Source organism: Dermacentor andersoni, chromosome 1, assembly GCF_023375885.2.
Source record: "Dermacentor andersoni chromosome 1, qqDerAnde1_hic_scaffold, whole genome shotgun sequence".
NCBI classification, from domain to species: Eukaryota; Metazoa; Arthropoda; class Arachnida; order Ixodida; family Ixodidae; genus Dermacentor; species Dermacentor andersoni.
In genome coordinates this window covers 95,381,589-95,403,927 of record NC_092814.1, presented here as the reverse complement: position 1 = coordinate 95,403,927, position 22,339 = coordinate 95,381,589, and the positions used below count along the sequence as shown (strand labels likewise).

General features: G+C 46.1%; 1 protein-coding gene across 1 annotated transcript in view; it reads left to right on the top strand.

The window, feature by feature from the left end:
- Positions 1-22,339, top strand: part of LOC126543282 (ubiquitin carboxyl-terminal hydrolase 10-like) — a 105,238-nt gene that overhangs the window by 61,129 nt on the left and 21,770 nt on the right. Inside the window, exons 10-11 of the mRNA XM_055061803.2 lie at positions 5,621-5,756; positions 20,430-20,642. Of these exons, the coding sequence (XP_054917778.1) occupies positions 5,621-5,756; positions 20,430-20,642 (349 nt within the window). The remainder of the gene's footprint in view (positions 1-5,620; positions 5,757-20,429; positions 20,643-22,339) is intronic.

The window sequence follows — 22,339 nt, the reverse complement described above, 5'->3', positions numbered from 1 at the left end:
AAAAGGAAGAAACACGACAACATGGGCGCCCGTGTTGTCGTGTTTCTTCCTTTTATCTGTGTCCCTTTACGCTGTTTCCAAGAGAACGATGAATCCTAACCAACTCGTCCACCTTGCTCCAAGATATTTTATTCGCTGTGCACTTTACTAGCCCCTCCGTTCTGTTTTCTTTTGAAATGAAATACACTACTCCTTAATATTCAAACTAGATTATGTCGTCTTTTTTTATTTTTTAACATGCTGACTAGAGAGTGAAAGCATTGGGAAACATAGTGTCAGCCAGTCTTGACATAAAACAAAGTTCTGTGTCACTCGGGAATATTGCAGTGGCACCCAGGGAAAACCTGGAAAACTCAGGGACTTGCAGAATTGTCATCTTGGTAGTCACTCCGGCCTTACTTCTTGATCATTTTCATTTCAATATCATCGACAACTGAAATTATAGGAAATAACTGCAGTGAGCCTCATTACAAACATGCACAACACAAGATGTGCGATGCTACTATGTCGAGTCTTTTTACAGCAGCCTGGGTCACAGCCTCTTGCAGCGTTCTTGATGTCCTGTGTTTCAGGCAAATTTAGTGCTTTAGAAATTCGAGCTATTCTACTTGGCATTGGCTTTATTTTCTTTGGGGCTTCTGCAATGTCATCTCCATCACAGTATCGGTGTGCCTGTTGCGGGAAGGTTAGCCCCGAGTTCGCATTGCATGCCAATATCAAATTTAGCCACGACAATTCAAGCAGTGCACACCAAAATTAATTTCAGAGACTCTACTCTATGAAGTCCCAGTGTTCACCAGTTATTCTCTCATAATCATCAGCCTATATTTATGTTCACTGCAGGACGAAGGGCTCTCCGAGCGATCTCCAATTACAGTTGCCGACTAATTTTTTGGACTCCAAAAATTTGGACATGCTCGATTATTCGGTTGGCTTTGCTGCACTGCCATTCTCCCCATAGACCATAATGTATAACGGCTGCCGCAAGTTCGGTCACCTTGCAACCTCTTGTCCGATTTTTTGGACACTCCTTGAGCCAACTTGATCGAAAGCACCATGCACCGACTCTGAACGGTGCATGGTTCGACTTGCTGAACACCATTTTTGTTCTGAACGGAGCCTTCTTGCTGCCCCACAAAGTGGCGCTACTGCAAATCCCCGCTCATCACCATCGTTTCTGCCTGGTTCGTGGCTACAGCAGTTCCGGTCTCAGCTTAGTAAGCTATGTCAAGACAATCCAGCAGCTGATTTGTTTGTTTCTTCATGCACGACACTGCGAGTAGGCTACGTTTTTCGTTTGTGAGACTGGTATCAGCGTGACGGCGTGGTGATGTTTGCTTTGTGTGCTGTGTCGAGGTTGCGGTGATGCAACGTGTCATACAGAAACATAGCGTCAAGTTCTAATGGCACCGACAGTGCCTGTGAAGACTGCACTGGGGACTGCCAGCCAGCGGGTGCCGGGAGCCTAGGATTTGTCGCCTTCCGATGTGCACCCTACTGACACCGAAAGTGTTCTGCCGAGACCTGTACACTGGTTCCGGACACAGTCTCGTTTGACAGTTTCACAGGTGCTGACACTGCTGTACTGACATGCGCAGAAATCGATGAAGGCGAGATCATTCGTCAGGTTTCTGCTGCACTGCCGGACGATGACTCGTCCATCACATGCGGAGCGTGCACAAGCAGTGACTGTGCTTTCAGCCGCCTATATAACCATACGACCCTCTCCGATATTCAGGCTTGTCTGGTTGCGCGTAAACGGAACAGCGTGCAACGTCGCATTCACGATTTCTTCAAGCCTACTGCCGAGCCTGAATAAGTGCGTGGAAATAAAGGATTTCCTTTTTTTCCCCCCTTTTTTTTTTCTTCTGCTTTTTCGGGCATTTGTTTATTCAGATATTCCTGCAGTCCTCGTGCGGTCCGAATAAACGGTCGGCGACTGTACTCCCATCTTGCACTAGCTAATTCCAACTTGCGCCTGCAAATCTCCTAATTTCATAACGTCACATAATATTCTGCACTTACCTTCCTTTAACACCCATTCTGTAACTGTTCATACACCGTGTATCTGCCCTATGCATTATGTGGCCTACCTAGCTAAACATGTTCTCTTAACCCCCTTGAGGGTCCATTTTTTTTATTGCAGATTCCAATTCTGAGGGACGTATTTCGAAAAAAAATTTACCGTAATTTTTCTGGTGTTACCGTAAGGTGAGAAAAAGATATCTTGTGTTGGTATACATGTACTGTTGACTGATGATTAACAACAATTAAAAAAGTAAATAAACTTATAAGAATTAGATTTTATGGACTATTATATACATAACGCTTAGAAAATGCGAACACAAGAATATTTCGCAAGTGTCAAATGTTCCTTCTCTTACACTAATAGACAGTTTTAGTTTAGCGTACACAACTATAGCGTACGCTATAACACAGCGTACGCTAAGCAGTGCACGTTTTCTGCAATTTTAGTTGGCCGGCGATATCTTTGGATCTCAGAGGCCATAGGCCGTTGTTGCGATTATTTCGTGCCTGTAGCGATAGGTGGCGCTGACATCTCGAATGTTTCTTTCGTTAGGCTTCGACTCGTTCGAAATGTGAAGCGATCTCGAAAACCACACAAGGTTATCCATAATACTCTGTCGTCGAAGCGGCCTGAGACTAAGCGAAAGCCGTTTACACAGTCATTTGCTACGAAGGAAGTGCATTTTACAAAAGCAACGCCAAGTTCAATTCGAAGCGGGCAGCCGGGACCGCCGCCATGTTTCCCGCAAACCACACAAAACCGCTGATGCTAACTTGTTTGCGTTGCGTACGCCCGCTATACCCGCTATTTCGTTTAGCGTTAGGCGCATGCGCAGTGACGACCCGCTATTTTTTAGTGTACGCTTGAATTTTGTTAAGATGTTCAAAAATTCAGAAGTTTGAAAAAATAGAAGCATGAAGTTTACAAACTAATAGCTCTGCATCAAGAACATGTATCGCGGTTCTGTAAACGGCATCCATTAGATCATTCAAAGCGGACAAATTTGATATGTCATTTTAAGTCTTCGTGAATTTGTTACGTTGTTTAGGAGGGTTCTGCAAAAGTTGTAATTACATATTAATTTTTTGAGATTCATGTGCAAGATGTCAAATTTGTCCGCTTTAGATGTTCTATGATACAATTCACAGAATTGCGATATAATTTTTTGTTGCAGAGTTATGGAGTTGCAAACCTGATTGTTTCGTTTCCTGAAAATTTTCGATTTTTGCAATTTTTAATAAGAAATTGACAACCTAAATCGAAAATTCGAAACCAACAGTCGCTAGACTGTTTTTTTTTTTTTTTTTTTTTTTTTTTTTTTTTTTTTAATGCAACGAACCCCGTCAAATTTCATGCAGTGGTTGCCGAGAAAAACGAATTCTCCTTTTACATGTATTTAGATAGGAGCACCCGAGCTAAAGCTCTCTAAGTTGGAAAAATTATAGATGATGCGCCCTGGGCGGATAGCTCGCCCTACTGACGTCATTAGGGCAATTTATGTCAAATGGGTAGGGGCGGCGGAAGATTCAGCCGAGCAGTGTGCTGCAATCGGCAGCGATGTACATTTTAAAAGCTATATAATAAATTACACGCCTTACGCAGAGCACTTAGATGCGTCAATTAATAATCTGAAGGAACTACTCTAACGACTCAGTACATTTGTACAAAATCGTCAAAATCATTTCAGGGTCCCCTTGTATTTGAGCTTCTTTAAAGTTTGTTTCATTTCTTAGCACCGGTAGAACGAAAAGATTGTGCCCTTCCCAACAACAGTAATAACCTCCCAGTCGGGATTTGGTAATGCCTGCCATATGCACTCTAACCTATTTTTATTCTGTAAATTTTCTTCTCATTACCACTGTTCTCTCTGAGTAATGGACCTAGATAAACGTACTACTGCACAGACTCTAGATGCTGCCTGGCAATCCTGTATTCTTATTCCCTTGCCAGGCTGTTGAACATCATCTTTGTCTTCTGCATAATAATCTTCAACCTCACTCTTACACTTGCTCTGTTAAGGTCCTCAATTATTTCTTGTAATTCATCCAAAGTGTTGCTGATCAGGACAATTGCATGTGCAAACGGAAGGTTTCTGAGATATTTGCCATTGATCTTTGCTGCTAAGCCTTCCTAGTTTAATGAAGTTCTGATGTTTCTAATGCGTTGTCCGCATCTAGGAACTCTTCGGGTTCTGAAGCATCCTTGTCAACTGCAGACCAAAATTTAGGCATCACTTTGTCAGTGGGAGCTTCGCAGACTTCATATAAGTTGATGGTACATTGAATAAAGCATGCTTTCCTAAAGCTGTTCTGCACCATTGAAGCGCTTACTTCGAATCACACACCAAAAATAAACTGCACTACCATCAATAGATTGATCTTCGAGTCCGATTGCTCCCTGCTTATCCGTGTGGCCATTTCCATCAACAAGGTGTTTATGCAGCGACGATACATGACCTTAAAATCGTCCATGGGCTGCCAGCCTACTGTCCTGTTTGGTGGCAGGAAAAAACTTCGACACTTGAGAGCTTACGCATGGAGTGGTGGGCACTACAACTATGATGAGCGCCACCTTCCTCTTGTATTGCTCAACACGTTGATCGAGCTCCAAGAGCCACTCACAAAATGTTCTTGTCATCCATGCCTCGTGGTTCTCACGGTAGCGTACCAGTATCCTGCCAGCACTGTGGAAGCAGTGGTGATATTTTTATTTTGCAGTGGTAAATGCCGGACGCTTGTCGCTCCCCATCCATGTTGATGCACAAAAATGCAATGAGGCGCAGCTTGCTGTTTTTGCCACCCTTACATGCATCTCCTTTGAGTGCATGCTTCTTGGACAGCAACCTCAGTCAGCTGTCGATTAATAGTCCGTACTTCACGAAGTCGCACACTTTTTTTAGTCTTTGTAGTCCTTGACGATTCAACACTTCATTTCCAAATCTAGCAGCGTGCGTTGCTTTCACCAGCAACATCGTGCATTTCTCATCAGCGATCTTCCATTTGAGTCAAACAAGGCAGAGAAACAATGTGGCCAGGAACAACTTCGACGCAGCCAACAAAGACGAGCACGAGCGATTTAATCCGTTGGCAGAACTGCGCAGAATGAGAGGCCAATGAGCAGTCTGGGAGCAGCGCAATTAGCACAGGCGATTCGTGTTTCAGAGGGTGGCGCGGCATAGAGTTATGGGCGCAGCCAATTCGAGTTCGGAGGAGTAAAAATTCTGATCGGAGAGAGGCACACACAGCTGGCGATTCGAAGAAGGCTGGAACACTGGTTCTTTTGAATGAGCGTGCAGTGAACTTTACGGCGGTGGGCGAGGGTGCGGCGGCTCGAATTTCTTTGTTTTCAAGGATTTCAGATTCCATGACCTTTCGGCACGCATACAAAACATACAAAAGGTGACAGTGCAGCAGCTTCAGTCTTATAACCAATATATTGTTAAAACCGGCATTGTTAGAAGTGGATTCGACTGTATTTGGGCATCTGTTTTGAAGAATTGACATTGTAAAAGCAAAAATGGTTACTGTAGACCTCTGCCTTGCAGTTTCCTCAGTTAATTTTTCTTTTCCCCACCCATCTTTTCTTTCTTAGCATGTATTTTCTGCAGACCTATGCAATTCCCATGGTGCGTGAAACTGGCAAGAAGGATGAACTGGTTATTGGATCATCATATGACCCCGAACAATTCAGAGACCTTCTGATGAAGATAAAACCTGATTGCAAAAAGGTATGTCATATTAGTGAGTGACCAGTCTTTAAGACAGATGAGTGTTTAACGTGCTATATTGAAACCTGTAAATTTTCCATGTGATTGAACTCTTCACCTGCCTGTGATAATTTCTTGTGACTGTCAGATGTTGAGCTGCACAATCATTTTAGCCAAGATCATTTAAGGGGGACCTGGTGCACGAGCAGAGCCTTATTGTTATTAACTCTAGAGAGTTGAAACTTACAGCTTATATTCGGTTTAGTGAGCTGATTGCAAATATGTAATAAGTTTTTTTCTATGTTTAATGAAAAAAAAGTTATGCAATCTTTAGTATTATAAATTTGGGATGTGACTTTCAAGAAATTTATTGTACTGAGAGACCTAAAATTAACTGGGTATGTTTCTGAATGTTTGAAGAGTGCACATATAAAGTTTTGTATCTCTATCTACATATTAGCCAAAGTTATCAAAATTTGAATTAGCAACTTTGGAAGAAAATTTTTTGTTGTTACTTCTTGCAAGATTTGAAAAAGTTGCATTGCACTAGCATACTATATTATAGTTTTCCTGCACTCTCCGACTGTTTAGCATTCAGGAAATAAAAAGAATCGTGCAAATCGAAGAACTAACAGAGACAGTGCACATCCCAAATCTTCGCGCGTGCGAAAATCATGATCTGAGAAAAACTCAAAAAACATTTAGCAATGTGAAAAATACTTTTTATGGGACAAAATCATAGAATTCACCACTACAATGAATCAGAATGCTCCTGGAGAATAGTCCGAAGCAGGCTTTTCTTTGTGTCTCTTCTTGATGGCTTCCTGGAATGCTGCCGATGATGTGCGCTTTCTGTCTGCGTTGGCCACACGGCGGCTGTCTTTCTCGGATGCTCGCCTACTGCCTGCGCAAGTTTGTTGCACGTGCAGCTCACCGAGTATGTGCGAGCTAGACTGGTGGCTTCCGAGGTTGAACCGCATAACAGCTTCTGCCACGGCAGCCTCAACAGCAAACAGTGATGCATTCTTTTCTTTTGGCGCCAGGCTCCAAATGATCGAGTGCAGCGATTCATTGGCATTTTGCGTCTTCACTCTCTGGCACCTCTTCAAGAGCTTCTTATCAGAGAGGTGCTCATACACTGGCCGCAGTGCATCGCTTACAGCATATGGCAGATTGTATCTGCTTTTTGGGGGGGGGCTCATTCTTTGCAATGGCTGCATTATATTTGCACCATGAATAAGGGCCGTGGGGACAAAAGCTATGGCTGGGCTTCTCATCCGTTGAGGTTACGTGGTAATATGTAGCCCACACTGCTGTGTGCATCTCATCCACATTTCCCGAATGTGATTTGAGCGCCCAACCATAATAACTTGTCAGCTTATTTATGAGGTCTCCTGTCGGGCGGCCCTTACCACTGATGCGCTCACCATTTTACCCTTTCTGCTTCTGCACAAGATTCCGCAGCGCCGTTCCCATGCGTTTCTGCACGTGGTTTGCGCAGTCTTCCTTTTCCACAGGTATGAAGCCGTAGACTTTTGCTTCATCAATGGCACTGTATGATCTGCTGTCACCATCGGAGAGCATGGTTGTGTACCTCAGGCCATGAAGGGAAAGCGAGCGCTGAAATAAAATTAGTGCTGCCTCCACCTCCATCTGACCTGCCTTGGAAGACGTGTTCTTTTGGCATGAATGCTGCGACTTCCAGTGAGCATAATCTGGGGTTCCTGGTTTCGGGCCAAGCTCACAGCCAAGGCAGAAATTCGATAGGACAACATAGTCCAAAACATAGCCTGAAAAAAGCTCTATCACAGTGGCCACTCCTATGTGAGATGAATGTCCCCGAGTGTGCCAAGTGCCATCAAAAGAAACTGCAATATTACCTGCATTTCCAAAATTCAGGCTTCGGTATACATTCTTCACCGAAGTGGCACACTTAGCCATATTCTCAGTGCAGGCACTTGTTGCAGCTGGATTTAGTTTTGATTTCAAATAGTGCTGATAGGTCTTGTTGTGAAGGCCTCTGTGCGAAACCCCGATAGCGGCAAAAATATCGTTAAGCACCGTCTGCCCGTTTCCCGTGCTCTGTACGGCACGCGCCGCGAGAACATTGATCTCGAAAGGATTGCAGTTGGCAGTGCCACCAACTCGTTGCGAGCTCCATTTCGTGTCAATTTCGCCGCAGTTGCTGCACAGAACTTTCAGCTTCATGGCAATGCCGTACTCCCGCGAGTCCCGCTCGATAGTCACCGCTCCGCGGCACACTCGGCAACCAGCAACTTTTAGTAAACAGTTCACCATGTCGAGGTCGACGATGGTGTACGTTTTTGTCGACGCACTTTCCAGACGAGGCCCGCTTGTTAGGCACTTCACCTTGCGCTCCGTCGCTGAAACTGAGGAGAGTTCCGCTATTTTTTCCAGTGCTTGTTGCTCGATCTGATCTCACTCCACCGCCGTGAGATACGCCGTGTCGATTCTCGCGCGGTCGGGCCGAGTGCGCATCTCCGTAGCACACGCGCCCGTGACGACTGCCGCTCCGCAATCAGGGGTGTCCGCTGTATGTTCACGGTCCGCCGTCGACATCGCGAGCGGCGCCAACGCCGTCAGCCGTCACGATCGCCTCTTCCCGTTGTGCTGCACCCAACTCCTCGGTTACACCGCTGTTCCGCGGCGTCTGCAAGTCCGCCGGTCCGATAAGGTCGTCAGACGTCACTGGAAGTTCCGGTGCATCTTTTCGCTGCACCGCGCGCTTTCTTCTACGCTTCCCAAATTTATGCACTGTACGGAATTTCCGTGCACGGTTTGGCATCTTGACTGATCACGTTCACGCTGAGCGATAGTTCAGGCATAGAATAAAGAACAAACTGGTTCAGGCAAAATGGCGTCGCCGGCGCGGACGCCCGGCGTTCCCGCGCTCCAATCAGAAGGCGCTATTTAGTCACGTGATGGTCGCGGACCAACAGGATGGCGGGATTGTCTCTCTCGTTGTTGCCTGGTTGCTCCCTCCTGAAGCAACCTTGAATGCCCGTTTTCAGCGGGAAAGGGAGCGGGAAGCACACGCTTTCGAACGAGACTAAAATGGCGGCGCTCCGTTGATCGGTTTCGAAACTGTGAGCGGCGCAAGATGGGGCGTTTTCGGTGCGTCTTGCAGATGAAAATGAGCGTTTCGCGTGATAAATACGGCATTCTTTTGCCCAAAGACGCGTTATTTCGCGTTAATTTTTTGTCGACAAGCGCGTGATGACGTCTAGATTGCGAAAATAACAAAACTGAAAAATCGACTTTTTAGTGATTTTTTCGTCTCCAAGACCCGTGTACCCCCTTCAATGGCTTTTTGTGTGTATGTGTGCGCGCGCAGCCAGTATCTCTCAACTCAAGTGCACTATGGCACTCTTTCAGAACCCTGCAGGTGAGTAAGGTGTGGCAGTGTTGCATGGCAGACTGATACGGGAATGCCTCAGTCCCAGCAATTGCACATGACGGGCCATGTTGTGTCTGTGATGCATACCCACAGACTTAATTTTTCTGTACAGATTAGTTATTAGATTATTGGAAACTTCCTCAGCACCTTAAATGTTTTCTTCCACCATAAGCACATTAAGACTGTCCAGCTAATAAGCTACCTTGCCAAAATTGAGACAACAAATATTTAGACTGCATAAACGCAGGTATGCTTATTGAATGACGGAAAATTATTTAGCAAGAGTTAGCTTTTGGATGTATTAGCTCAATTGGTGCTTCTCCAAAGCAACTATGAATCTCCTGCTGCAAATCTTTCTGCTCACTTTACTGCCACTTGTATCTGGCTTTCTCTCAGTGGATATCATAGGGTAATATTATCATAGGGTAGTAATGGTGCAAAACAAGTCTTGACAGTATAAGGACGGTAAAGATGGAGTTTATTGCCTGGGGAACAGTAGCAACGCGTCCCTACCGGCTGTTGGAATCTCTCTCAGAAGTGCATGAACACGAGCATGCTCCTTGCGCTGAACGTGCTAGACCCCATCGTTATCCTCTTTTAATATATAACACACTATGGGCCTTGAGGTGGCGAGGTATGAAGCATATGGTTTCTGCACAGGTCGGACCAGCTGTGAGTCGCTCGGTATTTTTACTTTACGTGCACGATCTTTACTTTGGATGTAAAAATTATGGGGTTTTACGTGCCAAAACCACTTTCTGATCATGAGACACGCCGTAGTGGAAGACTCCGGAAATTTCGACCACCTGGGGTTCTTTAACGTACACATAAATCTAAGTACACGGGTGTTTTCGCATTTCGCCTCCATCGAAATGCGGCCGCCGTGGTCAGGATTTGATCCCGCGACCTCGTGCTCAGCAGCCTAACACCATAGCCACTGAGCAACCACGGCGGGTTACTTTGGATGTAGTAGCTCACTTCAGCTGTTTTCCCAAAACATTCTGGTAGTGTTGTTGTCGTGAATAATCATGTCACCTTTGTTCTTGCTTTAAATTTTTGATGCCCCGGCGAAGACAAAGCCTACCATGCCACTCTCTGTAAAGTGTCATTACCAAAGTTCTGTCACCTGCATCATTTGAGGTTTCTTTTGAGTTGCCTCTACCATCTCACTTAAAGTTTATTGTAGCTGAAAGCTTACTGCATCATTGTTTGTGTAGACGTGCATGGCTTTGAATTCATAGTTTCGCTTTATTTCTGCAAATCCTGCAATAGGACAAGCGCATTAGAAGCACCAGCGGTGACTACCTCATTCAAATTTTCTTACTTCAGCATTTTTTTTTATATATGTATATATATTGTAAACACCATGCACAATATATTTAAATATATATGCAGGACAGTTTGTTATATTTCTTGAGGAGGTAGGCCAGCTAACAATTATTTGTAAAGGTATGGATAGCCTATCTCTAGAGAATGAATATGTATGTTACGATATGTTTCCTTGGAAAGATGAAGCAGTATTAGTGATAGGGAAGTATAAGACAATTACACAAAGGAAGATTACGCCACGGAGAAATGCCAGTATTAAAAGTAACCTTATATTGTCACATTCGGTAATGTGGAAAGAAGACGACGAAGTGTTTAGCAGTATCAATGCTCTATGCTTGTTGGCTCAGCCATTAAAAGCCATCTGTAAATAGACGAACGCTTCTTCCTTCCCGTAACATCATTGGTGGAGGTGAGGGGTACTCACTTGAGCAAGACGGAGCTCCGCAGCGGACGTAACCTGGCCGCCATGTCATCCGAAGGAGAGAGTTCAATCGCGGCCCCGTCGTCGCCACCGACGGTCATCCTGGCCCAGCCTTGCGACCCTGGCATGTTTTCCGGGATTGACAACGTTGACGTCGATGACTGGTTACAGAATTATGAATGGGTCGGTGCACACAACAGGTGGGATAACACGCTTATGCTGGCTAATATAATATTCTACCTCAAGAAAACCGCATGGGTCTGGTTCGAAGCACATGAAGAAGAGATTACGAGTTGAGACCAGTGTAAACAGAAGCTGAGAGATTTGTTCGGCAAACCCGTCGGCCACCAACGTGCTGTGAAGGACCTTGTGACCCGTGTACAGACGTCCACTGAATTGAATCTTACGTGGCGTATATCCAGGACGTCCTCGCTCTTTGCCGCAAAGCAGATAACAATATGGCAGAGGCAGACAAGGTCAGCCATGTCTTAAAAGGCATCGCGGACGACGCAGGTTTAACCTGCTTGTTTATAAGAACATCACAACAGTCAATGAGATCATTAACGAATGTCGCCGCTTTGAAGACGCAAAGAGTCGCCGCATAGTTCGACAGTTTACGCGTCTACCTAATACCGCAGCTTCGTCGACGTGCGAAGACATTTGTCCACCGCGTGAGTCTACCTCCTGCGAGAATGTCGTACGAATCGTTCGGCGAGAAATCGAAGCAGCGTCTCCTTCCACGCCAGTCACGCAGTGCTTTGACGATTCCCGGCCGCTTGTGTCCCTCATTCAGTCAGTCATTCGCCAAGAACTTGCCAATGTAGGTCTTCCATCCATCTGCTCCGCCAGCCGTCCTGACTTTGCTTCGTCTGCTGCCTCTGCCCCTGTTCACCGGAGCCAATACGGTCCATATCCGAGCTATCGCAACCCGGCCAAATGGCACACCCATGACGATAGACCCATCTGCTTTTACTGTGGACGTGTGGGCCACATCTCTCGCCACTGTCGAAGTTCCTGGCCAGCCCACTCTCGACCAAGCTTTCCCGCCTACCGCCGCTCCCCACTGAATCCTCGCCCGCCATCACTCTCCACCGAGGTTAAAGACGCACCTGACAACACTGGAGCCACTGCGACCAGCCGATCACCATCACCACACAGTCGCCGCTCCCGTTCGCCCCAGCTGCGTCGCTCTCCATCCCCAGCTTACCGTCGCCGCTCTCCGACGGGAAACTAACTGGGGCAGCTCCTGGAGGTGACGCTGCTCTAGAACACCGGCCTGAAATTCCTCTGCTGACCCTGCCTACTAATCGGAACCTTCTGGACGTGAACGTGGATGGTTTGCCCGTTGCAGCACTCATCGACACTGGAGCCCAAATTTCCATCATGAGTTGCGAGCTTCGAACGCGCTTGAAGAAAGTACTTACTCCTGCTCTGACTCGACTGCGCCAGGTCGCCGATGGTGGAACTCCGGCTGTGCTTGGAATGTGTACTGCTCGTGTCAGTGTCGCCGGTCGCCACACGTCCGTTTTGTTTAGTGTGCTTGAACGTTGCCCTCACAATGTGATCCTCGGACTCGACTTTTTGTCCGCCCATTCTGCTCTGATTGACTGTTCCGCCGGTGTTGTACAACTTGACCTACCCCTACCTGTTCCCATTGACAGGGTGTCTACCAACCGGGAAAACCGGGAACTCTCAGGGATATTGAGTAGTCTGGAAAAAGTCAGGGAAAACTCGGGGAATATGGGCCTCTATCAGGGAAAATTAGCGCCAATTTTATTGAAAGGGTCGAACGTCGCGGTAATGCTGGCTCGAGCAACAGACAGGAATCGTAATGAATCGTCTTTGACGCGCTGTCGTCGGCTGGAGAAGTTGCCAGTGTGCAGTCAACGACCGACTTTCCGGATTCCCGATAATTTGGACGGCTTCGCGGCACCGCCACGTAACCCATAGAGTCAACGTATCAGAACGTGTGAAAATTCGGACGCAAGAACTCTTCGCCGTCCGATTTTCTGGACGTTTTGCCGTGACCGCGGGTCCGAAACGGCAATAATCAAAGGTACCACCGCTGCCGTTTTGATTACTTCGCCACCTAGAACCGGCACTCTCGCACACAGATCCGCTGGCAGCCGTTGCCACCACTGCGGCAACGCTAGACCTAGCTGCTTCGACGTTCGCTATGAAGCTTTTTGCTGTTGGGTGCCGAGTTTTTATTTAAAGAATTAGCTGCTGTCAGCAATGGCGCGGACTCCAAATTTGTGGTCCTCGTGATTGGCTTAGGAACTTAGAAAACACGGTGCGTTGCATGATGCCGTTTCCGAAAGTCAGCTTCGCCTCTGTACAGAAATGTTACATGGTGAAGCATACGCAAAAGTATTGCAGTGAAGCATAACAAGCGTGGGAAGGGGCTATTGCCACGGAACACAGTATGCATTCCTTAATTATACACGCGTGCACCCTGTATTCACAGTACGAGCGCCGATATGCCTAATATGTGTACCGACAGGCCTTCAGAGCGTTTTCGAACGTGCCTGTCGCGGTTTGAGCCCCTAAGGGCAGTAAATGACACGCATTAATTTGTTTCCAACTGGCCGATTTTTAGAGCGTTTTCCCGACCTCTAGGGAGTTCTAAAAATCTGTCGTGGACTGTGCAAGTGACCAAGATGCTTCAAATGGTCCTTCGGGTGAACGAGTGGCAGAAGGAGGACAAGAACAGAAATGATGTATGCATTGAGGAATAAACGGGAAAGGAAGCTTGCTGCCGCCGTTTTGAAGAAGTTTGAGCTCAAACAACAAAATTTTGGCTGATGCCGAGATGCAGGTGTCCCTCATCCAAACCAAAATACTCTTTAAAGCAGTGAAACACAACACTCAGGCGTCGTGCGCGGGCTGAGAGTATGTCAGGACAGTTGAGGTTGACTTACGAGCGGTTGAGAGAGAATCTCAATTGTGACAGAGTTCGGGCCTCATACCACTGAGCTTGCTATCAGTTGATAGAAATAGCTCATATTCGAATATATTTGCTTCTATGTGCATCTCCTTTTTATTCGTATTTGTGAATGTCCGACTTCATTTGCAATTTTTTTCGAAGACACTTTATTTGCTGTGCATTTTCCCTGCCTTCTATTCTCTTTTTGAATAACATAAACACTACTCCTTAGTATTCAAATTGGATTAAGTAGCTTTTTTATTTTTTTCATGTGCTTACTAGAGAGTGACAGCACCAGGCGATATGGTTTCAGCCCGTCTTGACATAAAACATAGTTCTGCATCACTCAGGGAAGTGTGCAACGGCACTCAGGGAAAACCTGGAAAACTCAGGGAATTTGGAAATGTCATCTTGGTAGACACCCTGATTGACCTTCCTGCTCAAGCTCCAGCTCAGCTTTGTTCCGCGGATTTTATACGCCTGCCATTTCTTGCAGCAACCTTCATCCCTGTTTTAGCCAACCCACCTGTACCTGACGGAGACTATGTCCTTACTCCCGCGACGTCAGTCCTGCTTTCTCACAATGTCTCCTTCCCACACACCATCGTTTCTGTTGCAGACAATCAGACATGTCTTCCCATCCTAAATTTCGGACAGTGCCCGCAAGTAGTTCCTCGAGGCATGTCTCTTGCCACGTTGTCACCAACGCACGAGTGCCACATTTCTGCTCTATCTGTTGCGCCGTCTTCGACCACTGCTCATTCTGCGCCTTCTGTATCAGTCCCGACCGACGACTTTACAAAGATGATTGCACCGGACCTCTCAACCCAACAAGCCGCACAGCTCCGTGGCCTCCTTGAGTCCTACTACGACATTTTCGATCTGAACGATCGCCCTTTGAGTCAAACTACGGTCGTGAAGCATCGGATAAATACCGGCGATGCAGCACCTGTTCGCAGACGCCCATACCGGGTGTCTCCTTCTGAGTGACACGTTATCCAGAGCGAGGTTGACAAGATGCTTGCCAAAGGGATTATTGAACACTCTTCCAGCCCGTGGGCGTCCCCTGTTGTTCTCGTCAAAAAGAAGGATAACAGCTGGCGATTCTGCGTTGACTATCGTCATCTAAACACGATCACCAAGAAAGATGTATATCCACTTCCCCGCATTGACGATGCTCTGTATTGTCTCCACGGTGCCACTTATTTTTCATCTATAGACCTTCGCTCTGGATATTGGCTAATTGCCGCGGATGAAATGGACCGTGAAAAGACTGCATTCGTCACACCAGACGGCCTATATCAGTTCCGAGTAATGCCATTTGGCTTGTGCAATGCCCCGGCAACCTTTGAACGGATGATGGACATGCTCTTGCGTGGTTTGAAATGGTCCATCTGTTTGTGCTACTTGGATGATGTCATCGTATTCTCTTCAACTTTTGCGACTCATCTTGAAAGACTTTCATCTGTTCTTTCTGGCTTGCAGCTCAACTCATCCGAGTGCCACTTCGGTCACCGCCAAATAACCGTGCTTGGACACCTCGTCGATTCGTCAGGCATTCGCCCCGACCCCGCTAAAGTTCATGTTGTGCAGAATTTCCCCGTACCAACTTGTGCCAAAGATGTTCGCAGCTTTATGGGCCTTTGCTCTTACTTCCGCAGGTTTGTGGAAAATTTCGCCCATGTTGCCTGTCCCCTTACTGACCTCCTGAAGAAAGACGTTCCTTTCTGTTGGGGCTCTGAACAAGCGTCTGCTTTCTCGCAGCTCATCAGGCTGCTTACCACACCTCCTGTTCTCGCCCATTTTGACCCCTCCGCTCAGACAGAAATCCGCACTGACGCCAGTGGCTACGGCCATAGTTTCCTACAAGATTTACTAGAGGGAACTCTGGCGCTAGTGTCTACGGGAGCTGCAATGGGAGCGGTTGTCCCAGCATGGGAATTATGGGAAGTACATGGATTTGCCTAAACTTCGTCCTTTTGGCTTCAAACGGCATTGTGACTTTGTTAACTCGTCATTTTCAACAGTATATTGCGGAATAAATAAATAAATAAACATCATTAAAATTGCCCGACGGCAGGATTTGAACACGGGGACTCTAGCACAGAAGCCTGATATTGAAACCATTAAGCCACGGACGCACGTATCAACAAGCGAATGAAACGCCCTTATGAATTTATTGCGGGCATGCGAGTGCCTTGAGACGCTTGGCGCGTTTCGATTTGGCCACCTGGACAAGCTCAATCGTTGCAAATAATAGAAATTGTACGCGTTCCCGGCGTCTTCTGCACTTCGAAGAATATAGATTGCGCCGAAATATACGACAATAATATTTATATAGCGTAATATACAAAGCCACAAGAACGTCTGAATCCACAAGCACGAAGATCAGACAAATCCATGTACTTCCCATCATTCCCATGGTAGGACGACTGCGGCGCCAGAGTTCCCTCTAGTAATTTTGTAGGAAACTCTATGGCTACGGCATCGGCGCAGTTTTAGCTCAACGCCAATGTGGGCACGACCGCGTTATCACCTACGCCAGTCGCCTCCTCTCTCCCGCCGAGCGCAATTACTCCATTACTGAGCGCGAGTGCCTCGCCGTCATTTGGGCGGTGGGCAAGTTCCAACCCTGCATATATGGTAGACCATTTACAGTTACAACCGACCACCACGCCCTTTGTTGGCTTTCCTCCCTCAAGGATCCCACCGGACGCCTCTGTCGCTGGGCTCTACGGCTGCAAGAATACACATACACTGTGGTCTACAAGTCGGGTCGTCTACATCAGAACGCCGACTGCCTGTCTCGTCATCCCGTCGATGTACCGGGCGGTTTAGTGGATGTCGCACCGATCTGCTTTCTTTTGCTCTCAGCCTTGCAAGACATTGGCGCTGAACAACGACGCGATGAGTCGTTACGCCCCATTATCGAACGCCTGCTCTCTTCTCCGTCTGACCCATCCCTTCACATGTTCGTACAACAAAATGACATCCTGTATCGCCGCAACATGCACCCCGACGGGCCCGAGCTCCTAACCATCATTCCGTCTCATCTGCAACAGATTGTGCTGCAGCAACTGCATGACGTTCCCACCGCTGGACACCTTGGCGTCACACGGACCTATGACCGAATTCGGCGACGGTTTTTCTCGCCCCGTCTCAACCGCTCCGTCCGGCGCTATGTTGCCGCGTGTGAGTCGTGTCAATGCCGAAAAAGACCAGCTGTGCCTCCTGCCGGACTGCTGCAGCCTTTGAATATACCGGCCGACCCTTTTTTTCACGTGGGCCTTGATCTCCTCGGACCATTCCCTATATCCAAGGACGGAAATGGGTGGATTGCCGTCGCTACGGACTATACAACTCGCTATGCCATTACTAGAGCCCTACCGACCAGCTGCGCTACAGACGTCGCTGTTTTCTTACTTCACGACGTTATCTTGCACCACAGTGCACCTCGTCAACTTCTCACGGATCGCGGCAGGTAGTTTCTTGCCAAAGTCATATACGACCTACTTCGATCATGTACTACTAAACACAAACTTACTACCGTTTACCATCCTCAAACTAACGGTCTTACCGAACGCCTTAACCGCACAATAACTGACATGCTAGCAATGTATGTTTCCTCCGATCATCGCGACTGGGACATTGCTCTACCATTTGTCACGTTCGCCTACAATTCCTCGCGCCACAACACAGCTGGCTATTCACCCTTCTATCTCCTCTTCGGCCGTGAGCCGACTTTGGCTTTCGAGACTCTCCTTTCGACTACACTCGACTCGCCGACAGAGTACACTCGGGATGTAATAGCCACGGCGACCCAAGCACGCCAGATTGCCCGCATTCGTCTTTCTGCTTCACAGACACGCCAGAAGTGCCGTTACGACCAGCGCCATCACGACGTGAACTACGAACCAGGTGCTCTTGTGTTAGTTTGGTATCCAACTCGGCATGTTGGTCTTTTTGGGAAATTCCTCTCGCAATACTATGGCCCTTACCGCATCCTTCGCCAGGTGACCCCTGTCACATATGAAGTGTCTCCGCTGAATGCCACGGTGCCTTCACCTCTCTCTGACATCATCCACGTCAGCCGTTTCAAACCTTACCTTTCTCAGACCGATGAGCCGCACCAATCAGGTGCTTTTTCCGACGGGGGTGATGTCACAGTCGGTAATGTGGACAGAAGACGACGCTGATGGTGGTCTTGCAGACGGCAAAGAAGTGTTTATCAGTATCGATGCTCTACGCTTGTTGGCTCAGCCATTAAAAGCCATCTGTAAATAGACGAACGCTTCTTCCTTCCCGTAACAATATATCATAAGCCAACAAAGACACCAAGGACAACACAGGAGAAATTACTTGAACTTACTAATTGGAATAAAGAAATTATAAGTTAATGGAATTGAAAGTGGATGAAAAAAGCTGCTTGCCATAGGTGGGGAACAATCCCACGTCTTCACATTACGCGTGCGGTGCTCTACCAATTGAGCTACTGCGGCACCAGAGCGCCTTCCCGTCCACTTTCTGGGGTATTTGTGTTACTACTAGAACTAACCTTGGAAGTGTTAGCCAGCGCCACCACTCACTAACCTTGGTGGCGGATCAGGAACATCCTTTCTTCTGCAGGCGTCACGAGTATGCTATTTTTTGGGGGTGAAGGCAACTGGTCAATAAACCCACACGTGCTACCTGAAGGCATCAATGTTGCTGGATTTGAGACCTTCGTTATGTATTGAATGAGAAGAAAGGGGGTTAACCGAGGGGCCCGATTTTTTTTATTCATGTCATAATAAGCCAACAAACAAAGACACCAAGGACAACACATGAGAAATTACTTGTACTTACTGATTGAAATAAAGAAATTATAAATTAATGGAAGTGAAAGTGGATGAAAAAAACAACTTGCTGCAGGTGGGAAACGATCCCACAACCTTTGCATTTCGCATGCGATGCTTTACCAATTGAGCTGCCGCAGCACCGTTTCCCCATCCACTTTCTAGGGTATTTATGTGTTACTACTAAATGCTCTACCAATTCAGCTACCGCGGCGCCATCTTCCTATCCATTTTCTGGGCTATTTGTGTTACTAGGTTAGTAGTGTGGCGATTGTGCTGAAGGCCTAAAAGGGTATGGTAACAACTTGTTGACGCGAAAAGTGTTTTGGCTTTTACTGTCACACTAGTTGACTCGAGAAATGCAGAACATTCTCTAATAAAAAAACTGGTTCAGTATAATATGCCCTTACATCAGCGAGAAACATCAATGTAGGAAGCCTTTGAAAAACCTTCTCTGTGGCCTAATGCTGCATTAAAAGTTGCAGGGTCCATGCAATGATATCGTGACAGTACGTAAACATAGCAAGACAGCGAGCTGATGCACTATGAAATGTTTTTTGTACTTCGGCGTTCAAATACAAAACTCATTTTATACATAATGGCAGTGTAATGCGTAACAGACTATGATGGTGCGTAGACATGCTTTGTTTAGACAGCTGTGCTTTGATGCATTGAAGAAGCCATATGAAAAAAAAATGCAACACAATAAAAGTTACCCCACGTTCTTATAGCGTGCATCCCATCCCAATATGCAAGTCACCGCATACCTTGTCAGTACTGGTCGAGTGGTTAAATTAAAACAGGTGAACAGCTGGTCCTGCTTCTGCACCTATGGGCCAGGCCTTTGCCAAAAAGCAGGTGACTGAGCACTGTCCCTCCGGATTTTCATGATATGTCGCTGTGGCCACTTTTCAAGATGGTCCATTCAGACCCTACTGGCATGGGTGTGCAGCAGTTACCAAAACCTTAAAAACAAGAAATTCGTTAGGCGGTGCTACTGCTTCCCCAAGCGTGAAGCTGTATAAGTTTTATCATTTAGTGGCTGATGCTTCGTTTGCCGGTTAAGCCATCCATTCCTGCTTTTTTTTGCGCATTGACACAGCTCTGTCCCATCAAGGTCAAGAAAGTCTTTAGGATCTTTCTTGATATTGAAAATGATTTGAATTCATTCATTTTATTCGTCATTTGTTAACCCTTTTAGCATCAATGTACCAGTACGTTTTCCGTTCGCATTTGGCCAGCCATGTACCTTTAGTCAGATAGGAATGTGAGGACCATACCAGGAGAGCATTTGCCATTATCCGTGTCTTTTCATTTCTGCACAACTAAAAATAAACTGTTGTGTTCATTTTATAATATCCTAGAAAAAAACGCAGGCGGTGAGCCACCTCTGAAAAAACACGATGCTGAAAGGGTTACTTCAGCCTTTCGTCTTGAGCGTTTTTTTTCTTTGTGCAAGTTGTGTCATTAGGTGTGCAATATTATGAAGTTGTTCAAGATTCCATCTGACAGCCCCAATGTAGCTCTAGTAGGTGAAATCCCATGCTTAGAAAGAATATTAGTGTGCAACCCTTCCATCTCGTAATCTGCCGTAAGTAAAGTCAGTGTACTTTGCAAAGTAATATGAACAGTGTGCACCCTGTATTCTTCCTTACTGTCTACAAAATTTTCCTTATTGGTGTACGTCATCTATCCTGAACACCTTCATGTCCCTTTGCGTAGTGTACTGCGGTGTGATGTTTTGCACATCTTTGAAACATTACAGGGAAAGCAAGAGGATGCGGAGGAATTCTTAAGCTTCATGCTGAATGGCCTGCATGATGAAATGGTGTCATCAATGCGTTCTGTGAGCAATGGTCTCAATGGACAGTGCAATGGAGAGGCTCAGCTGCCAATTGAGCATGTCGACGATGACAATGATGATCAAGGTGCTTGGAAGACTGTCACCCATCGCAATCGACACCAAGTAACACGTTCAGTAAGTATTTTGAGTTACCATTGCGGAAGTGCCTCGTTCCTGTTTTTGTTGTTGTTGAGATCGAGGTGCCTTACCGCGCCCCTTCTCCCGGCTCACCTGTTGTGCTTAGCTTGATCTCCACGAACCACCGCCACAATGACAACATGGCGGACACAGCTAGTGTGCCATAGCTTATTTTCTGCGCAAACCACACTTTTCCCTCCCGGAGTCCAGTCACCGTGCAAACATATGTCATCGGGATGCGCTCTGATCTTGCTTCCTAGGGGCAGCCCAGGGCGCCCTCTCTACCCGAGCTATCTTCCGCCGAGTGCTTTATTGCCAAAGCATATTTATTTATTTATTTATTTATTTATACATACATACTGCAGACCACATAACGTGGTCCAAGCAGGACGGGCATTTTTAACAACTCACATAGTATAAATCACAGTATATCACAGTATATGGGTGCACATACATTATGTTTTACATCCAGATACAAATAAATAAAAATGAACACAATGGCTAAATGTATACAATGCTATACGATGGCAAGACGATCGCGCTCTGGTAGAAAATTCCATTGAGACACTGTGTGCGGGAAAAAGGAAAATTTATAAGCATCTGTTTTTGCGAAATATGGCGTTAAAGATCTTGGTTGTTGATGTCGTGTAGGTCTTGTGGATAGGGGGGATAAATACAAGGAAGGATCAATAGCGAATTGCTGGTTAAGTAGAGAATTCAGGAAGCCCAAGCGAAATTGCTTTCTTCTGTACTGAAGGGGGGGTATGTTATTGGCTGTCATTAGTTCCGACGGAGAGTCCACACGACGAAATTTAGAAAAGATAAATCGAACAGCCTTTCTTTGAATTCTTTCTAGTTTATCAATGTTATGTTTTGTGTAGGGGTCCCATACTATGCTTGCATATTCTAGCTTTGGTCTGATGTATGATTGATAGCATAGAAGTTTTACATTTGGTGGTGAATTACGAAGCTTGTGTCTTAGGAAACACAACTTTCTGAAAGCAGAGGAACAAATGTTATCAACGTGTGAATTCCAGGAGAGGTTAGCCGTGAACGTTACACCTAAATATGTGTAGTTATCGACATGATTAACTGTAGATGAACCTATGGAGTAAGCATACTGAAATGGGAATTTTCTTTTAGTTATAGAAATGGAAACTGTTTTTTGTGCATTTATGACCATGCCCCACTGGTTGCACCATTGGTATACGTAATCTAGATTTTTGTTTAGTTCTTTTTGATCATGTATGCTGCAAACTTCACGGAATAATATACAGTCATCTGCGAACAATCGAATTTGAACCGTTGGATCAATTATATCTACGATATCATTTATATAGCACAAAAATAGCAACGGCCCTAGCACACTGCCTTGGGGCACACCCGACGTGACTGGTAGAAGGCGCGAATTTTGATCCTCGACTGTGACAAACTGCACCCGATTTCTCAAATATTCAGCCACCCAAGCGACCAACACCTTCGGAAGACCAATGTTGTTTAGTTTATAGATTAGTTTGTCATGAGGAACTTTATCAAAGGCCTTACAGAAATCTAAAAAAATTGTGTCTATCTGAATATTATTATCAAGACCTTTGGCAAACTCATGCGTAACAGTGACGAGTTGCGTCACTGTCGAATACTTCTTTCTAAAACCGTGCTGAAAACTTGTTAATATGGAGTGTTTGTCAAGAAAT